Source organism: Poromitra crassiceps (genome assembly GCF_964638095.1).
Source record: "Poromitra crassiceps genome assembly, contig: HAP1_SCAFFOLD_519, whole genome shotgun sequence".
NCBI classification, from domain to species: Eukaryota; Metazoa; Chordata; class Actinopteri; order Beryciformes; family Melamphaidae; genus Poromitra; species Poromitra crassiceps.
Window position 1 is genome coordinate 25,497 of NW_028151889.1, and position 21,275 is coordinate 46,771.

General features: G+C 45.5%; 1 protein-coding gene across 3 annotated transcripts in view; it reads right to left on the minus strand.

Annotated features, from left to right (window-relative positions):
- Positions 1-20,898, minus strand: part of LOC310771317 (mitogen-activated protein kinase kinase kinase kinase 5-like) — a 34,119-nt gene extending 13,221 nt beyond the window's left edge. The window contains exons 1-20 of one of the 3 annotated variants that reach the window (XM_083663956.1): positions 20,841-20,898; positions 18,614-18,669; positions 18,474-18,521; positions 15,519-15,561; positions 15,334-15,406; positions 14,556-14,687; positions 12,739-12,801; positions 12,531-12,612; positions 11,201-11,317; positions 9,057-9,135; positions 6,686-6,757; positions 5,574-5,632; positions 5,316-5,383; positions 3,129-3,173; positions 2,997-3,039; positions 1,964-2,177; positions 1,595-1,680; positions 1,068-1,109; positions 734-818; positions 478-557 (exon numbers count right to left, since the gene is read on the minus strand). In XM_083663956.1, coding sequence (XP_083520082.1) covers positions 478-557; positions 734-818; positions 1,068-1,109; positions 1,595-1,680; positions 1,964-2,177; positions 2,997-3,039; positions 3,129-3,173; positions 5,316-5,383; positions 5,574-5,632; positions 6,686-6,757; positions 9,057-9,135; positions 11,201-11,317; positions 12,531-12,612; positions 12,739-12,801; positions 14,556-14,687; positions 15,334-15,406; positions 15,519-15,561; positions 18,474-18,521; positions 18,614-18,669; positions 20,841-20,883 — 1,530 coding nt within the window. In that variant the 5' untranslated portion in view covers positions 20,884-20,898. Of the gene's footprint in view, positions 1-477; positions 558-733; positions 819-1,067; positions 1,110-1,594; positions 1,681-1,963; positions 2,178-2,996; positions 3,040-3,128; positions 3,174-5,315; positions 5,384-5,573; positions 5,633-6,685; positions 6,758-9,056; positions 9,136-11,200; positions 11,318-12,530; positions 12,613-12,738; positions 12,802-13,120; positions 13,139-14,555; positions 14,688-15,333; positions 15,407-15,518; positions 15,562-18,473; positions 18,522-18,613; positions 18,670-20,840 lie in introns of those variants that run through there. The other 2 variants (XM_083663957.1, XM_083663958.1) reach the window with 2 other exon arrangements.
- Between the last annotated feature and the right edge of the window lie 377 nt (positions 20,899-21,275).

Consider the following 21,275-nt stretch of genomic DNA (forward strand, 5'->3'; position numbering starts at 1 on the left):
GATATAATCATATAATCCATCATCTCTGGGATGCGAAAGAAAAGCCCACATATCTGATCGGGAGGAGATGAGAAACATCGATTTAAAGAGAGATATTTAAAGAGAGAGTGTTGGCGAGTCTGCGAGGTAATAACATAGGCTACTAGCCTACTTTTTATCAAAGACTTGGATGTGCAATTATCGCAACGCCAAACTTTGTAGCAGCAAGCTCCTGAAATGGACCAAGTGATGCTGGTAAGAATAGTGCTGCTCTGTTTATTTTCAACAGAAAAACTCTGCCTACCTGCATCTTTCTCTCTCTCCCTCACGTGTCAGGGAGGGCGAGCTACGGCTGCATGTAAATATTAGTGGATTATTCATTTAGTCGGAATAGTCATTTTCCGAATATGGGCAAAAACCGGAATATTGTGTGCATGTAAGTCAATGATTAGCCCATAGGGGGCAGTATGTCATTCATAGGAACCTTGTTGCTCTCACCTGCTCCATTGTGGCCTCATGCAGCTCATTAAGGTTCAGCGTATAGATGCCATCCTCCGTCCCAAAGATTAGGTATTGGTCTGGGAGGAAACGCAAACAAAAACAAAAACTGTGTGGTTATGCTGTGTGTGTGTGTGTGTGTGTGTGTGTGTGTGTGTGTGTGTGTGTGTGTGTGTGTGTGTGTGTGTGTGTGTGTGTGTGCGTGTGCGTGTGCGTGCAGTGAGTGTGTATTTTGAGTACAGATGGTGGACTTTACCTTTGGTGTCTGGATGAATCCATGATGTGGCACAGTTGATCTTCAGCGGGCAGCCGTCAAAAACCTTCGAGAAACAGGCGCCCATCTGCAACGACAGGCAGACTGATTAGGCAAACTGACTAGAATGTCAGGCAGAGGTTTTATGAAGCTGGAGCTGAGCACAATGTTCATCAGACCACAGGCACCAGAAAGAGGAACAAGCCAGCAACTTAGTGGATCTCAAACTTCTCTGCTCAGCAGCAGTTAAGAGAAAGTTTCATAATAACGTCCATGAAACAGTCCACCAGGAATGAGTGAGGAGGAGTGTGAGGGACAAGACAGCAGAATCACTCACCAGTACTTTAGGAGTGGGTGGCAGGCCATTGATAGCTGGTTTCTAAGGAGAGAGGGGGGGGGGGGCATTGAATACATGCAGAGCACATTTGCAATTATATTAACATGAATTGGCTTATCAATGTTAGAAACAGCTCTAACCTAACAATGTACCAAACAAACAAAACAATCTAAACTGTGTGTGTGTGTGTGCGTGTGTGTGTGCGTGTGTGTGTGTGTGTGTGTGTGTGTGTGTGTGTGTTCTTTCAAAGTCAATTAAATGTTTCAAAATGTATGGATGCCAAATCCCCCTCTTTAACTGTCAGTTTCTGGACCAAACAAAGGGAAAAAACATCATACTTGAGGTTTCAGTGCTCGGTCAGCCAGTTACTTGGACACCGTCCACATATAAAATACAGGCTTCCAAGACCACAGATGACATTTTCCTCCCACAAGCCCCAATGAAAGTGAAGATGAGACGTGTGGCTGGCTTGATTGGGACGCATACTGCACGGTCCCGTAATGTTATGGAATGTGTTCCAAACTCACAGGGAAGTCCTTCTTCTCCTTCCGGTGTGGTCGGTTGGGCGGCGGCTTGGGACTGCCTCCGTTCACACTGCCGTCTGAATCGTTATCTGTGGAGAAAATGAGCAGGCGGAGGAGCGTCACATTGCCAGCAGCCAAAGCATCACTCATATTGTACGATAACACGAAGCATCTAAAGAACAGACACATTTACACATCGGGCTCCCTTACCTTCGCATTTAGATTTATTGGGAGCTTGGAAAAATAAAAACAAGATGCTCATTTAGAGAAATATACTTGATTCAAGAAAACAGAAAGCAATATGAAAAAGGTCCTCGCATGTACAAGTCAATCTAAGACACTACGGGGGAGACGAGAAGCACTGGGACTCACCAGGGTCTGAAGCGTGAGACAGAAGGCCAGGGCTGCTGACGCTGGCGGAGAGGAAGTCTGGGGACGCGTGCTCCTTGTGGCCCTGCTCGGGACTGCTCTGTCTGCGAGGCGCCGCCGCTGCGCTGGGCCCGTTCTCGGAGCTGGGGAACCTCCGCACCGTCAGACAGCTCTCGTCGGTGAGGCCCACCTCGTCTGACGAGCTGTTCAGTCGTGGCTGAGAGGGGATAGAGGTGACGACCAAGCCAAAGTATGAAAACAGAGAGAAACACGGCAATGTACACAGTATGTTTCCCATGTCTTTATGCTGCACCTGAATTGCCCTTCAGGGAGCAGCAGAGATGTATTCAATTGAACTGAAGTGAACATTATGCCATTTGTTTATCCGAGTAGCTACAGTGCGCATACACTTCTAACACGGGCAACCTCTATATGGAATCAACCTAACGCTGGCAGTGTTAGTAATATGTTAAAAACACACATCTAATAAAGCAGTAAGCCCTGAGAGGCCGTGCATTACAGTTCTTAGGATCGAAACCCCCTTAGCTGTTGTAAAATCACTGTAAAGCACAACCTCTCGGGGCTTATTGCTTTTATACAGCCGCTTTTAGATTGGCCAAAAATCCCACTAATATCCACAAAGTACTGGCATTTTTTTCAGTCTAAAAGTTGCCAAGCCGCGCCGTTTAGCCGATAGAGCGACCCTGCAAGTGAGGCGGGTTTTAACGCAACGGCTCTGCACACCATGGTGATGTAAAACTTGACGGTGGTCCAACACATTATTTTCCGACCCTGTTTCTCCTTCTCTTTGAGTTTCTGCCCCTTTTCCAGCATGAGTCAGTGAGATTCAGTGATTCCCACAGGCTGAAATTGGACTTTCTTAACAGTTAATGACTTTACATTGACGGGATATGCCGTCTCTCATGCACAAGTGCAGCCCACACAGCCCAGGCACGTGGACTGCGTCAAGTCATCCAGAATCTAAGTAGGTCGTCCGTTTTAGCGCTTTCAAAATAAAACTAATTCGAGGTCTCACCTTCGGAGGCAGAGGAGGAGGAATTCCTGGCTTGAGGGTTGACCTGAAATGGAAGTAATTGTTTTTTTAGAAAGCTGTGAACTACAGCGACGAATGTTCAGCATGACATTTGAATGTGTAAACATTACTTACAGCTCGACGTCTTCAAAGGCATCTTCCAGGTGGGCGATGTGTCCCCTGGAGGAGGAAAACATGACACTCAGCAGGGAAAACAACAGTCATCAGAGCCAAGCAGACCAAATGTTTATGAAGCGTCCCTTCCTTAGAGAGAAAGGGAGGATGAGTCAGGGGGGGGGGGTGTACTGCTAAATAAAAGGGTGGATCAACTAACTACTCCAGGTGGTGATCACCACATTTTTGTCCATCTCTGATGTCTGCAATTGTTTTACGTTAATGCTTACTATGAGGTTATTATAATATAATAGTGTTACGTTTTACATCATTTTTAAATGGTGGCTGAACCTTAAAAAAAAAGAAAAAGGTTTCACTGTGCCTACTCTCCATTACATCTTTAGGAGGGAGGATTCAAACTTTTGGGATGATTAATTTCTTTATTCTAAAAGGGTAGAGGATCAGATACATGCACATTCTCATCATCAACACTCTCTTACAGGTGCACAAACATTTGCATCGGGACAAAAAAAAGGTAAGTGGACACAACCCTCAGAACTGTAAATGCCATCTGTTTAGCACTATAACAGCAGCAGAGCAGACTATTCAGTAACACATAAAACCAAGCAAAGCTAGCAAACGCTTTGCTTCAAGTCGGACTTGAAGCAAAGTGTTTGCTAGCAAAATCCAGACTGTCTGGTTTGCATGGTTTAAGCCTGCATGAACACGTAATTTTTACTTCAGGTTTGCATTAACATGAGTTGAAGGGCATGTCTGTCTCTTCTTCTAACCCACTGCCTTTCTAAGACTACAAGCATGTATGTACCCCAGCATGTATGCAGCGTCTGGGACTACAGCTATATCACATGCTTCACACCACACATAGCAAATGGAGGGGAGCCAGAGAGGGATACTCATGAATATGACGGGCATTGAATGTCCCGGTGAACAGAGCCGGGGCCCAGTGACTGCCAGCTCTGACACACACACAACCAGCAGTGGAGGGGTGGGTGGAGTGGAGTGGATGGCGTACTACTACAAGATACACAGTGCTAGTGTTACCGTTGGAACAATTCATCCTCAACGCTTTTGAGAAGGCTCCTTGGAGGGATGAGACAAGAGAGGGACGGAAGAGGACAGAGACAAGTAGAAGGAGAAACAGTCAAAGCACAGGGACAAGTGAAGAGGACCTAGAATAGGCTCAAGTCAGCTCATGCATTGGACAGGTGAGATCCAGTGATGCCAGTTAATGGACAGTGAGTATAAAAAGTGTTCTAGTAGGAGTGTTAACAGATTTTCACACAGAAATCACACAATCACACAGAAATACAAGCTCAAACACAGTACTTAAAACGTACACTTTATAAAAAAAGTCTCACCTTTTTATAATATACTTTTTATTTACATGATTCTATCTTTCACTATACTGTATACTAGAGCCCGACCGATATTATCGGTCGATATTGGCCGATAACCAATATATCGGTATCGGCCGATATGTTGGCCGATATTGCAGATATTTTTTATTTTTCGTATTTTTTTAAGTTCTAGACAGCATGTTGTGTATTTTTGATATTTTTTCTTAACTCAAGTTATACTTTATTTATTCTATTTGTTTTTTTGTATTTCTAGTTATTTATAATTAAATTCCCAGTGAAGTTTACCGTTTCATTGCATTGATGTCATTTTGGACAATAAAGTTTATTGATAAGCTGTAAACTATTGTCAAGTCATGTCAAGTCATATTTTTGTCAAGTGTTTGATATTTGAGGGATCATCACAAAAAAATGGTGTAATATAATGTGTATTATATAATACATATCGGCCTCGAGATATCGATATTGGAAATGTTTTACTCCCTAATATCGGTATCGACATCGGCCTTAAAAAATCCAGTATCGGTCAGGCTCTACTGTATACTTTAGTGTGATTCTATGGATGTTTGGATTTTGCGACTGCTTTTAACACGAGTCCACACACTGAGGGAAATTCCTACCAATTTTTTTAGATCAGAGCAATAAAACTCAAATCATGCATCTGTGCTGTCATCTCTGGATATTTATTTTCACCAAACGATCCTCCTTGCAAGCTTATGTCTGTGCGTGCGTCACCGTTTCCCCCAAATCTCTTAAAGAACAGAATTCAGCCAGGTGAAGAAAATAAAGCAGGAATCTGTTCCCATGACAACAGTTTCCATGGATTATTTACCTGGCTGTTATTCCTCCGTCTGCAAAGGGACTCCAGGGGGAAGGGAAGTCATTCTCTTTACTCACATCCTGTGGAAAGAAAGAGAAAGAGAAAAACAATCAAAAAAAGAAAAAGGTGCATTCTTTAATGTCAGTGTATGAATGTTTGTTCCACATAGATGGCAAATTAATTTGATACACACGGAGAAGGGAATACTTGAGAAAAGCTGTATAAAATGATGGGGAGGATTTCCCTCAAATTGGGACTAAAGATGATCACCATTTCAGAATGAGCCTCGGTTTCCTTCCGGAGTGGAGGTTCAAACTGGACCTTGTCGACTGTGAATGACAAACATTGTGCTGTTATTGATTGATTTATTTTCCCACACACATCTTTGGCACTAGAGGGCATCAGTGCCCACAATTTCAAGACACACCACGCTTTAGGTGTATCAGTCCCAAGAAGCAGCCGTGGCTCTTTGCCATGAATCCAACAAGTGGCATGAAAGAACAGGTCTGTGGCTCGTCTTGAGATTTGTACTGATTTATGATGCTTCCATTTGAATCTTTGGTCTGGAGGATGCAGAGCTTACCAGAGACTAACACAGATCATACGTTGACAATGACCAGAACCTTTCACTTTAGGAAAATATTGGTGAGAGGACAAGAATTATTAATACATGACGGAACACAGATTCCCTCTGAGTTTAGGTTTCAGGTCAAGGGCTGTCAAACAGTCGGTCCAATAGGGGAGACTGGTTCAGTGTCTACTATAAACATGATATGCTGCTGATCCAATAGAGGAGACTGGTTCAGTGTCTAGTATAAACATGATATGCTCCTGCAACTCACCAAGGCAAAAGAAACCCAACTGCTAATAAATACCCCCACATAATCAGCTTCTCATTTGTTTCATTAACAAAGGAAGTTTGTGTTTAGGAATTAGAGCACAGATTTATGTCACAGTCATTTCTCTGCTTGAGGTATGCTGATAATGTGGATGTATTTGCAGTGCTTAAGGTGGCCGTGAAAGTGTGGCTGAGTCACAACCAAGTTTAGTGAAACCAACGCACAGTGCAAACATTTCACAAAGTCAAGTTGAGAAATCACTCGCTTGTTAGTGTTCGATTAATCACCGACAGCTTGAGATTATTTCGGTCAGTCTGACAGGAACCCGGACATCACAAATACCAAATTAGTTAACCACTGAAGCCAAAGCAGGTAGCCACCCCCATGCTGCGCTGCGGAACCAACGCTTTAATTTTCACTTCATTATCAAACACAAATATTGTATTTAGTGTTACAACATTATGCTATTTCTCAGGGACTCTTTAGGTGTGAGATTGAAAAGGTATGCATACACATACTGTCTCACTACACTGTCCCACTAACCTGGGTCCCCCCTGGGTCCCTCAGTGAAGCTAGGACTTGAGCATGGCCTTCCTTGGTCTGTCCCATTGTTTGCTTCATGTGGGGGAAAGTCAGACATAACAGTGAGAAATAGCAACAAAATCAAACAGGAGATACTCCAGTCGAAAAACGATCACAAAGACTCGTACAAACACACGCACATATAACAAGCACACACTATAAAGGATGTACAGCTACAAATGAAAACAAAAACTAATGTCCGACACAGACATTTATCCTACCACTGGACTATTACTACATCATCCCAAGCTAATTAAATTACCAACAGTCACTCACAGCCTTCTGAGAGGACAGTCACAACACAACACAACACAACACAACACAACACACAGCTGTATCCACAACTACTAAGTACAACACAAAGTAACACATAACTTACCTGAAGGGTTGCAATCAAAATAAATACACATCATCTATTAAGTTGAATTCTCTGTGATTCTGTGCTAACAACTGTTGGTTTAAAAACAAATTCCACAATAAAGCTCGAGGCCTTTCATTGACACTTCAGACAGCTATTTGACGCGTACTTGCTACAACACATGCTAGGCCGTGGCAGCATGGTAGACAGCACTACAGCTAGCATTCTAGGCCGTGGCAGCATGGTAGACGGCACTACAGCTAGCATTCTAGGCCGTGGCAGCATGGTAGACAGCACTACAGCTAGCATGCTAGGCCGTGGCAGCATGGTAGACAGCACTACAGCTAGCATGCTAGGCCGTGGCAGCATGGTAGACGGCACTACAGCTAGGATTCTAGGCCGTGGCAGCATGGTAGACGGCACTACAGCTAGCATGCTAGGCCGTGGCAGCATGGTAGACGGCACTACAGCTAGCATGCTAGGCCGTGGCAGCATGGTAGATGGCACTACAGCTAGCATGCTAGGCCGTGGCAGCATGGTAGACAGCACTACAGCTAGCATGCTAGGCCGTGGCAGCATGGTAGACAGCACTACAGCTAGCATGCTAGGCCGTGGCAGCATGGTAGACAGCACTACAGCTAGCATGCTAGGCCGTGGCAGCATGGTAGACAGCACTACAGCTAGCATGCTAGGCCGTGGCAGCATGGTAGACAGCACTACAGCTAGCATGCTAGGCCGTGGCAGCATGGTAGACAGCACTACAGCTAGCATGCTAGGCCGTGGCAGCATGGTAGACAGCACTACAGCTAGCATGCTAGGCCGTGGCAGCATGGTAGACAGCACTACAGCTAGCATGCTAGGCCGTGGCAGCATGGTAGACGGCACTACAGCTAGCATGCTAGGCCGTGGCAGCATGGTAGACGGCACTACAGCTAGCATGCTAGGCCGTGGCAGCATGGTAGACGGCACTACAGCTAGCATGCTAGGCCGTGGCAGCATGGTAGACGGCACTACAGCTAGCATGCTAGGCCGTGGCAGCATGGTAGACAGCACTACAGCTAGCATGCTAGGCCGTGGCAGCATGGTAGACAGCACTACAGCTAGCATGCTAGGCCGTGGCAGCATGGTAGACAGCACTACAGCTAGCATGCTAGGCCGTGGCTGCATGGTAGACAGCACTACAGCTAGCATGCTAGGCCGTGGCAGCATGGTAGACAGCACTACAGCTAGCATGCTAGGCCGTGGCAGCATGGTAGACAGCACTACAGCTAGCATGCTAGGCCGTGGCAGCATGGTAGACAGCACTACAGCTAGCATGCTAGGCCGTGGCAGCATGGTAGACGGCACTACAGCTAGCATGCTAGGACGTGGCAGCATGGTAGACGGCACTACAGCTAGCATGCTAGGCCGTGGCAGCATGGTAGACGGCACTACAGCTAGCATGCTAGGCCGTGGCAGCATGGTAGATGGCACTACAGCTAGCATGCTAGGCCATGGCAGCATGGTAGATGGCACTACAGCTAGCATGCTAGGCCATGGCAGCATGGTAGATGGCACTACAGCTAGCATGCTAGGCCGTGGCAGCATGGTAGATGGCACTACAGCTAGCATGCTAGGCCGTGGCAGCATGGTAGATGGCACTACAGCTAGCATGCTAGGCTGTGGCAGCATGGTAGACAGCACTACAGTCACTTTCTTCTCCGCCAATCCCCGGGCTATTTTTAGACGCAGCACGACATGCTGTGGCACTGGAACTGTGCCAGCACAGGATTAGTCAGATGACCCACAGACAAGCCCCTAGAAAGCTATCGACCTAAACTGCTAGAGGACGACGCACTAATCAGCCAATGAAGGGACAGATTCAGAGCGGTGATGCGTCCTGGGAGGGGGCGGAGCTTGCTGGCGGTTGTGACGGCTGTGGGCTTTTTTGCTTTGCTGACAATCAGTGAGGGTAGAAATGGGCTGGTCACTCACAGTTGATCTCTGAGCGTGTCCTCTCAGCTCTGGCTTGTTTGTTGGTGGAGCGGATGGTGTGTCTGACTGCAGAGAGGGGCTGGAAGAAAGAAAGAGTGGAAGAGATCATTTAAAAGATGGGTAAAAAAGTAGAGGCTATCTTGGAATGGGGGGAGGTCTACTTCCGGCCCCCTTGCTCCTATCACACCCATCTTGGAACTCTGCCTTCAATGTGATGTGAACTATTCACACCTGTCAAGTTTTGTGACGGCATCTTGCACGGTTGTGACGCCATCACATTGTCAAAATGTGGGCCAGGGGGTGTAAAGTGGGGGCCAGGGGGTGTAAAGTGGGACCAGGGGGTGTAAAGTGGTGGCCAGGGGGTGTAAAGTGGGGCCAGGGGGTGGGGCCAGGGGGTGTAAAGTGGGGGCCAGGGGGTGTAAAGTTGGGCCAGAGGGAGGCCAGGGGGTGTAAAGTGGGGCCAGGGGGTGTAAAGTGGGGGCCAGGGGGTGTAAAGTGGGGCCAGGGGGTGTAAAGTGGGGGCCAGGGGGTGTAAAGTGGGGGCCCTACTTCCGGCCCCCTTGCTCAGACCACACCCATCTTCAAACATGGCTTTCATTTCAATGTGAACTACACGCCTGTAAAGTTTCGTGGCTGCATCTTGCATGGTTGTGAGCGCTATCACGTTCACAAAATGTGTCCACAGACAGACAGACATAAACACCTGGGAAGAAAGCACTCAAAACGGCTTCTGTGGTAGTTCCTGCTACAATAGTCAAATTTTGCCTTGATGACACACACACACTCTCACACACACACACACACTCTCACACACACACTCTCACACACACTCTGACACACACACTCACAAGGTGAAAACCACACGTCACGGCTGGTAGAAAATCGATCAGCAACACTTGAGATTACCAAGTTTAGGTGGAAGTGTTTTGATCACATTATACAACACTGAAGTAGCATTGAGCCATTTGGCACAATGACTCCTTATGTCTTTCAAAATGATCTGTGGCAACAACAACAAAGTGAAGCAGCGCATGTCAAGTCAAAGTACAACCCAGAGCTACTTGTGCTACGTGTGTGCATCATCACATTACTATGCAGCCCAGAGGCTGTCTGGAGAAAGCAAGCTGCCTTCCTTGTAGTCAATAGCCTTCAGGGTTTTTTTCATTCATCGTGGCCAAGACAGTGCTACTGCTGTCAGGGGGAGAACAGCACAATGGTCTTTGAAAGGCGCTGGTACCACCTCTTTGGCTGCCACATACATGTGATGTTGATGCCAGTTGGAATAATAACTTAGAGGGAGAAAATGAAGACAGGGAAGACGCGAGAATCATTTCAGAGGAACATGAGAATACACTGAAGCTGAAGCACTTGTGTCACTCCAATCCTGGCGTTCTCCTATGTCGCGTGCATGGTTGCGTGTTGCACAAAAAGATCGTATATACGGAAGATGAACACTCCAACTTACTTCCTTGACAGCTAGATCCACATTTTTCTTCTCGCCAATTCTCAATGGCTTCCTTGTTTTGGAGTACAAAAAAACTTTAACTGGCGATTTTTTCCATTTGTTGTCTGCGCAGCCCACCACACAACAGCTTTTAGCTATGTTTAATTCAAGGAAAATGACGCTGGTGTGTGGAAATGAACAGAGCTTTTCCCCCGTGATGGGCGTGGCCTATTTCATGCAGTGTCTCTATGCTAATATTTGCATTCAGCGCTGATGCAGAGGCACATGGGGTACGTGTTTGCGTAGAGCTCTTTTTTCATACAATGTTTGTATCATTTTGAACTGGGACAACAACAAAAAACAACTGCCTTTTTGTTTAAATGTCATGTCATGTTTTCGCCCCCGTTGGTCTGTTTGTCCACAAGATATCTCCAAAGGTTATGAACGGATTTGCACAGAACTTTGTAGAAAAGTAGGTCATGGGCCAACTTAGGACTGATTCACTTTCCAGGGCCACTGGCCAAATCACAAAACATCAACAAGCAAACCACATATTTCTCAGATCTAGGTATGTACTCCTAATATTATTCATATTCATATTTTTGATGACTTCCAGTCTCCAATTTTTGATTCCCAAATATAGTTAGATTTTTTTCTGGTGTTCTTTTTGACACGTATACCTAATGGAATGGGCCATTACCTCGAGGTCGTCGTCATCCACCTCACTGTAATGCTGGTGGTTGTCTGGGTTGTTCATCTTATCCAGGAGGTCGACGGCGAGCCTCCTCGTCAAACCGGTCTGGGCCACAAACACATGCTACAGGGAATACAGCAGGGTTACAACTTGTTATAAGTTAGAATGTCACTTGAGAATTGTATTGTTATAAAGTGTTTATTGATATTAATAGTCTGACATCCCTGACATAATGCGACATTCATGCAAACTAGGTATTAAAACTTTGACATCCCTGAAGAAAGGGAGATGAGAGGCCTGGTTTCACTGACACAGACTCATTAAAACCACTGTATTGATCAACAAGATCCTGGATCTTTACGCTGAGAAAACGAGCCCCAGAGAAATGCAATGTGTTAATGATGATTTTTTTTTTATCGTTGAGTTTAACGGTAGAATTGTTTTTAAGAACTGTGTTTGACAAGTAGTTTGTGTAGTTTGACTGAGGCCTGCAAATGAAAGCAAAATGGTGACCTAAAATCAGTTTCCGCTAAATTATGAGGCAGATTCTAACTTGTAAATAAGTAAGAAAGGTTTTTGAGCAATATTTTTGGACCTGACTCTGACCCAAACAAATAGAAATTCAGCAAAACCTGGCATAATATAAGCCTATTGGGCCAGTTCGGATCCTGCTCTCATGTGGTCAGACCCAGCATCTTACATCAGCATGCTTCCAGTGAGTGAGGGTCTGAATCACAAGTCAGCATTTCCGGATTTTGCCAGGAGAAATCCCCTGGCAAAATCTGATTGGCTGGGCTGTTACGGAAGGCCGGCTCTCTGCGTGCATTGGTGCATCGTTCAACATGTACTGCCCCACGAGTTGAGTGATGCAGTCTGTGGTTGGTAAATTCACATGTCTGTCACGCATTTAGTTTTGGTCTTAGCGGTCGTTAACCACTTTTCAAGAGGTGTGCACCAGACGTAGATATTTATCTACATGTGGCTACTGCAAAACTAGGTCCTGCAGGACTTAAGCAGAATGTCTAACATGCTCTACTTGTTTGTCTTCAGGATTCAGAAATTATCATTTGATGAAATTGGTACAATAAGCGAAAGATGGAGCAATGTAATTCCAATAGAAGTTAGAAATTACTGGAATTAGGTTGTTGATAAATTGCAAATAAAGACTAGATACAGACAGAGAACATTTGAGAAGTTGCTAGCACGCACATTTGAATACGTTCTGGTCAGGAATGGCAATGAGCTTCTTTGTTTCAAACATTTAATTCTCCCAAAGACCTGGATCTAAACGAGATCCTAGCATACTTCTAACTAAGACAGAAATTAGATGTATTACTGATAGAAGCTTCTCCGCAGTGGGTCTCTTCTTTGGGTTCTTTGTCAGGGACACTTTGACAAAGTTATGGAAGGCCGTGGACCTGGGGGAGGAGATCATCTTGTTTTAATACAGTGATCATTCATTCTATCCTCCAACAGCTAAATATGTTAGAACCATACCCGGCAATCTCAGAATGGCAGCAGACTGAAAGGCTTGCAGCACTCACCACTTGGTTTTGTCTTTTAGCTTGGGAGGCTGAAAGCTGCTCTTCGACATCAAAAACAAGGCCCTGTGGAAGACATATATTCAGTGTTAAAATGTCAACAGAATGCAAGAGGAGAATTTGATCAACTTCCTTGAATAAGAGTAAGCCAATAATAAGGAATGCAAAGGCATGTAACCCTGCACCCAGATATTCCTGTATCCCTAGTCTGTCCATGTTAAAACAAAGAACTTCTAATTATAGCCTGAGCATATTTTCCAATAAAACAGGACAGCCTTTCAAGTAATCAAAGGACCCGACGAAACATTACAGGAACACAAAAGGAGGAAGTCAGCCTAAGAGTCATCTGAGGAAGCTCTTATTCATGGAGGAAAGTGAAGTGTACCTCATTGGGTGCAGGTCAAACATGAGGAAAGTGAAGTGTACCTCATTGGGTGCAGGTCAAACATGAGGAAAGTGAAGTGTACCTCATTGGGTGCAGGTCAAACATGAGGAAAGTGAAGCGTACCTCATTGGGTGCAGGTCAAACATGAGGAAAGTGAAGCGTACCTCATTGGGTGCAGGTCAAACATGAGGAAAGTGAAGCGTACCTCATTGGGTGCAGGTCAAACATGAGGAAAGTGAAGCGTACCTCATTGGGTGCAGGTCAAACATGAGGAAAGTGAAGCGTACCTCATTGGGTGCAGGTCAAACATGAGGAAAGTGAAGCGTACCTCATTGGGTGCAGGTCAAACATGAGGAAAGTGAATCGTACCTCATTGGGTGCAGGTCAAACATGAGGAAAGTGAATCGTACCTCATTGGGTGCAGGTCAAACATGAGGAAAGTGAAGCGGACCTCATTGGGTGCAGGTCAAACATGAGGAAAGTGAATCGTACCTCATTGGGTGCAGGTCAAACATGAGGAAAGTGAAGCGGACCTCATTGGGTGCAGGTCAAACATGAGGAAAGTGAAGCGTACCTCATTGGGTGCAGGTCAAACATGAGGAAAGTGAAGCGTACCTCATTGGGTGCAGGTCAAACATGAGGAAAGTGAAGCGGACCTCATTGGGTGCAGGTCAAACATGAGGAAAGTGAAGCGGACCTCATTGGGTGCATGTCAAACATGAGGAAAGTGAAGCGGACCTCATTGGGTGCAGGTCAAACATGAGGAAAGTGAAGCGGACCTCATTGGGTGCAGGTCAAACATGAGGAAAGTGAAGCGTACCTCATTGGGTGCAGGTCAAACATGAGGAAAGTGAAGCGTACCTCATTGGGTGCAGGTCAAACATGAGGAAAGTGAATCGTACCTCATTGGGTGCAGGTCAAACATGAGGAAAGTGAAGCGGACCTCATTGGGTGCAGGTCAAACATGAGGAAAGTGAAGCGTACCTCATTGGGTGCAGGTCAAACATGAGGAAAGTGAAGCGTACCTCATTGGGTGCAGGTCAAACATGAGGAAAGTGAAGCCTACCTCATTGGGTGCAGGTCAAACATGAGGAAAGTGAAGCGTACCTCATTGGGTGCAGGTCAAACATGAGGAAAGTGAAGCGTACCTCATTGGGTGCAGGTCAAACATGAGGAAAGTGAATCGTACCTCATTGGGTGCAGGTCAAACATGAGGAAAGTGAAGCGGACCTCATTGGGTGCAGGTCAAACATGAGGAAAGTGAAGCGTACCTCATTGGGTGCAGGTCAAACATGAGGAAAGTGAAGCCTACCTCATTGGGTGCAGGTCAAACATGAGGAAAGTGAAGCGTACCTCATTGGGTGCAGGTCAAACATGAGGAAAGTGAAGCGTACCTCATTGGGTGCAGGTCAAACATGAGGAAAGTGAAGCCTACCTCATTGGGTGCAGGTCAAACATGGGCGGCTGCAGCTCGGCCAGCTCAATGGACGTGATCCCGACCGCCCAGATATCACACAGCTGGTTGTAGCCCCCGTTCTTCTCCACTGCTGCTACTTCTGGGGCCATCCTACACAAATGAAGGGCTAGGATTCAGTGATTCTCCAAAAATGAGTGAAAGGTTAGGGAGGAGCAAAAACATGGCTGGTTCATCCAAAACTACTACTAATAATGGGATACTTTGTTCATCCCTGTAGGCCAGAGGTCTTCAACCTTTTTCAGCCCAAAGTCCCCTTGGTTGATAGAGACACAGAGCAGGGACCCCCTACGATTTAAAAAATAAGATTGTGCTGCATTTTAAGCATGGCCTATAATAACACTTATAATCCACCACACACCAGGATTGACACTTATTTTTATTAATGCTTGGAGTTTACTCAATATTATTTTTAGTCTAAAAAAAAAAAAAAAAAAACATTTCACAAACTACTTTGACAAAACGTTGGCGGAGCCCTGTTGAAGAGCACTGCTGTAGGCGGCTGCTAACTAGCTACTATTAGCTAAGATACTGTGATACAATGCACCGGGCAGCAGTTGATTGCAAGATGTCCTTGAGTCTGGTTGCATGTGGCGCTCTGAATCAGACTAACCCTTAACTGACTAGTAGTGATTATCACAAGTATCCTGAAATGAATAAGAGAACACGGTTCCTTCAATCAATTCAACAAAGCCTTTCACATGCCCACTGGCTCATTCCATGAGGGTGACAGACTCACCAATAAGGTGTTCCGATGAAGGACTTCCTTTTGGCAATGGTGGCAGTTATTTTGGCCGCAACTCCAAAATCAGCTGCAACAAGGAGTGACAGACGGGGCTTTTCAGATGCTGCAATCCACACACAAGGCTGAAAGCTGCGAAAGAGTTCAACCCCTTAGAATGAAGATGCTGTAGAGCAGCTTACCTAACTTCACATCGCCGTTGTCTGATAGAAGTATGTTGGCCCCCTGTTGAGAAAAACACCACAAATCACAAAGGCCTACTTACCTATACAGGCTTGCATCAGCCACGTATTATGCTAAGAATTTACAGAGCAGAAATGTGTATTTAAATGAGAAGAGCATGTGACTATCATGAGACCAATAAGGTTTATCAAATTACTATTATCATTTGTTGTAATGCCAAATAGAGTCACCCGCTTGAAGGGTGCTAATACATTAGGCACTTCTTTTAGGGCAAAGGATGTGGGCAATACCTCGGAGCAACAGGCAGCACAGTCAGACGCACTTTAAATATATATTCTGTGACAATAAGACCTTCTTGTCTGGTTAAAGAATTCATTGTTCATAAGGTTGTTGCATGTATCGTGTATCACTGCTTTTTGACAGTTGCACTGACGGTGTTTCTGTTGGCCATGACTGACAGTCTGTCTGTTGGCATCCTGCGGTGAGAGCACAGGAAACAGGAAGTGCACACTGTGTAGCACAGAGTAAAGATAATAGGCCCAGCCCTGACCTGCGATAACACGAGACACCGAGGCTACGGTCTATGTGACTACAGCAGAGATGTGACTACAGCAGAGATGATCAACTGTGGCTCAACCTCAAAACTGCCATTGGTCACATGCTTCCGTGTGAGCACATCCCCGGGCATCCTTTTCCTCTGACTTCAGTTCACACCTCTCTGCAGCTCCACTGCATCAGAGCAAAGTCACACCTCTCTGTAGCTCCACTGCCTCAGAGCAAAGTCACACCTCTCTGTAGCTCCACTGCATCAGAGCAAAGCCACACCTCTCTGCAGCTCCACTGCATCAGAGCAAAGTCACACCTCTCTGCAGCTCCACTGCATCAGAGCAAAGTCACACCTCTCTGTAGCTCCACTGCATCAGAGCAAAGTCACACCTCTCTGTAGCTCCACTGCCTCAGAGCAAAGTCACACCTCTCTGTAGCTCCACTGCCTCAGAGCAAAGCCACACCTCTCTGTAGCTCCACTGCATCAGAGCAAAGTCACACCTCTCTGTAGCTCCACTGCATCAGAGCAAAGTCACACCTCTCTGTAGCTCCACTGCATCAGAGCAAAGCCACACCTCTCTGTAGCTCCACTGCCTCAGAGCAAAGCCACACCTCTCTGCAGCTCCACTGCATCAGAGCAAAGCCACACCTCTCTGCAGCTCCACTGCATCAGAGCAAAGTCACACCTCTCTGCAGCTCCACTGCCTCAGAGCAAAGCCACACCTCTCTGCAGCTCCACTGCATCAGAGCAAAGCCACACCTCTCTGCAGCTCCACTGCATCAGAGCAAAGCCACACCTCTCTGCAGCTCCACTGCATCAGAGCAAAGCCACACCTCTCTGCAGCTCCACTGCATCAGAGCAAAGCCACACCTCTCTGCAGCTCCACTGCATCAGAGCAAAGTCACACCTCTCTGCAGCTCCACTGCATCAGAGCAAAGTCACACCTCTCTGCAGCTCCACTGCATCAGAGCAAAGCCACACCTCTCTGCAGCTCCACTGCATCAGAGCAAAGCCACAACTCTCGACTGCTTTCAAGTCAACCGTGACAATTGTGGTGGTGACATTCATTGTTTCAGGGTTGTGAAACTGTTTCTCCTTTCCGTTTGTTGAACACTTTTTTTTTTTTTTTATCTGCTGTTCTCTTTCTCTCATATTTTTTCACAGATTAGGCCTATTAGGGATGGGAATCGAGAACCGGTTCTTGTTGAGAACCGGGTCCCAGTGGATCAATTCCTTGGAATCGTTAGCCAAAATCCTTAACAATTCCACTATCGATTCCATGCGCGATGACGTCACACGCTGCGACACGCACGCAACGCAGCCTTGTTTTGTTTAGACCGCAGCCACCATGGCGTCTAGGCAGAAGCAAAACGATGACCACAGTGCCACTTGCAATGCTTGCAAAACCTCTATTTCGTCAAAGGGGGGAAATACTAGCAATATGCAGAAACATTTGTCCACACAGCATGCAATAATTTTGGAGGAATATCACGTTTTTGATGTGCTACGGAGTGACGATAACGTGGCTAACAGCAGCGCGGCTAACAGCAGCGTGGCTAACGTTAGCGCGTCATCTGTTAATATGGAGAGTAAACTCCTCCAGACCCTGTCTATTGTGTGTTTAGTGTTTGTGCCACTTCTTTCATTGTGTAAACCAGATTTCACCGATACTCCATTTCCATCCATTTAATTAAGAGGATGATGACGTTCAGAGTCAGACTGGTTCAGAGGCTGGTAGTCGCTCTGGGTCAGAGGCTGCAGCGAGTACTTCTTGTGCTGCGCACTTCTAGCCCCTCCATTCACCCAGGCAGGGAAGAGTAAAATGACCGAGGCGAGGGGAAACGAATGTCATAGAGCAGTGACTAAGTTTGTCTGACATGCCAGCTAAAGTAAAATGTCAAAGTTGCATGTTGTCATTCTAACCACTAGTTCTGTTTCCTTCATTCCCACTATATATTTTCTATAGGGAGATGACAAAGATGCTCAACCCAAAATACAAACCCCCAAACAGAGCCAGTTTAACAGACACACTGATCCCTGCTTGGTATGGGATTGAAAAGAGCAATCTGATCTCAGAGCTGAATAATAATACATAATTATAATTATAATAATAATAATAATATAAAAGACAATTAATGTTAATAAACCCGTTTGTACTCTTTTTTCCCCCTTGCCCAATGAGAATCGATAAGGAATCGGATCGATAAGCAGAATCGAAAATGGAATCGGAATCGTTAAAATCTTATCAATTCCCATCCCTAAGGCCTATATGACTTTTTTTTTAATCTGTCTGTAATGAAAGGAGCTGCTACTCTCTTAACCTTGAATCAGTGAGAACCCGATTCTCAACGTTACTAACCTGGTTCAATGAGAAAATAACAAATGACAAAGTGTAAAGATGTGGTACCTTGATGTCACGGTGCATCTTGGCCTTCACGTGCAGATATCCCAAACCCTGTGAATGACAGCTCGTATTCTGTCATGGATTCATTCAACACTGGGCCAACTTTGAAATATTCATTTGAAATATGAAGGGCAATTCATTACCTGTATGGTCTCTCTGCAGACATAGGCTATCTGAAGCTCTGAGAGAGGGCCCGTCACTGTGACACACACACACACACACACACACACACACACACACACACACACACACAAGGTCAGGATTACCGTAAATTCCGGACTATAAGGCGCACCGGTGTATAAGCCGCACCTTCAAAGTTGACTATTTTTTTCTTATATAAGCCGCACCGGACTATAAGCCGCGGGTGTTTTAATGGTTTTTTTTTTTTTTTTTTTTTTGTGTTTTAATGTTTAATTACCGTAAATTCCGGACTATAAGGCGCACCGGTGTATAAGCCGCACCTTCAAAGTTGACTATTGTTTTCTTATATAAGCCGCACCGGACTATAAGCCGCGGGTGTTTTGATGTTTAATTACCATATGTAAGGTTTCGTGCAGAGGGGATTGTCGGGAAAGAGATGGCTGTTTGGGGAAGCTCCCATTTATTAACATTTCAACAAAACAAGTTGCATATTTGCATAACGTATTCAAGTGTTACCATTTAGTGCAATAGTAGCTACAGAACATGTACTGTGCTGTGTAAATTTAGGGGTCCTTGGCATGAAAAAGGTTGAAAACCACTGATCTACATTATAGCCTACAGTAGTACCATAACAAAAAACAAAGCCTACAGCGCTTGACGAGGCAATATCAATGGCTAAATTAAATGTGTTTTTTTTAAAGTGCAAAATAAAGTGCCTGTAACACGACAGTAAGCGCGTAAGCCTAAAGTTGCAGTAACACCGCTGCTTAAAATATACGGTAATCAGCCTACCAGAAAAGTCATTAATCCTCGTCTTCATCTTTTAGGCTAAGGTGCAGTACACGGCTGTAACCAGAAAAGTCAAGTCATTAATCCTCATCTTCGTCTTCTTCCTGCGTACTAAAACCACCAAAGTCCTCATCTTCAGTGTCGGAAACGAACAGGCTCAGGGTGGCTTCGTCAGCCACTCTCCTCTCTCCTTCGTTGTCGCTCTCAAAACCAACGAACTCCTCTTCGTCACTGTCGGAATCGAACAGCCTCTGAAGGCCCTCAGCTGTGGCGGCGTCCTCCTCTTCATCACGCAGCAGTCCAGCCTTTCGGAACCCGTTGGTGATCGTGGATGTTTTGACACTCCTCCACGCTGTCAGGATCCACTGGCAAACTTGAGCCTTCAGTCGGATCTGAACGGCACCTCGGCCGTCTGCTCTCTGTGTCAACACCCTGATGCCAAGGTTACGTGCTGCTGCTCGATTTCCTTCTTTCCTTCTTCTTCTCGCCGCCATCGTCGTAACACAGCCGTAACACAGCCATCTTTTGAAGCATGATGTTAGATTACAACGAGCTAGTTGTGTGGCTTAGCCTTCCAAAATGTTGCCGTTAGTTTTTTAGAATGTAATACATAGAATTGGGAATGTTACATTCAATTTCATTCAGACTGTCTTTCAGGCTCAATCCCTGCCATTTTCCCCCCGGAGCGAGGGAGGAGGGAGGGTGTTTTACCGTAGTGGCTGAGAGAGAGTAGTGGCACAGTGCTCCAATCAGGTCGCGAGGCACATTTTTTGCAACATCATCCAATCAGGGTCTCGCTCTCGTAATGTCTGTCTTGCTCTCGTTCTGCCTCATACCAACATCCATAGATTTTGGAGGTTCCCGAGTGGCCGTTTGCTGAAAAAATCCATAGATAAGCCGCACCGTTATATAAGCCGCAGGGGCCAAAAAAGGCCAAAAAACGGGAAAAAAGCCGCGGCTTATAGTCCGGAATTTACGGTACCATATGTAATGCTCCCATTTATTAACATTTCAACAAAACAACATAACACAACACCACCTGTGTTGTTATTTACAGTGCACACAGTGTCATACAGTGTCATACAGTGTCATACAGTGTGGTGAAAAGAGGGCAAGAGAGGAAATTAAAACAGAAGTGGATTTATAGTTAGAAAGAGTGCTAAAAAAGAGAGTTTTTTTTTTTTTTTTTTTTTTTTTAAATCCATAGATAAGCCGCACCGTTATATAAGCCGCAGGGGCCAAAAAAGGACAAAAAACGGGAAAAAAGGTGCGGCTTATAGTCCGGAATTTACGGTATTCAAAGTAATTCAGCCTAGTTGCCCAGACTTGCCACTGCCTGCAGTGTAGTCAAACAATAGGGATGGATTTAACAATGTAAACAGTAATAAAACGTGTTATGACTGCAGCTGACCACTTATGAATAAAGACAAAACAACTCACCATGATAGATGTCCTGCAGAGATCCTCCGCCGCAATACTCCATACATATCCACAGCTTCTCTCGACTGATCAAAGCATAGAGAACCACAGTTAAAAACTGTTGCTTTGGGCCAGCTGGCTTAGATACGGTTATATAGCTTAGTCGCTAAATATTTGAACAAGTAATACGATATAATTGTGCTTATTAAGATTCACATCAATAGTAGAAGACAAAGAAATACAGAAAAACAATCACAAGATTTAAAGTGCAGTCCTTTAAAGTGACATAATGATGATGGGGGACCAGGAGGGGGGTAGGATCATGTCAGTGGGGGGGGACCCCAGCCCGTTACCAAGCCGGCTGTGCTCAGGGGGCATGGGGGGGGGGACCCCAGCCCGTTACCAAGCCGGCTGTGCTCAGGGGGCATGGGGGGATAAAGTCCTTATTCATGGGGG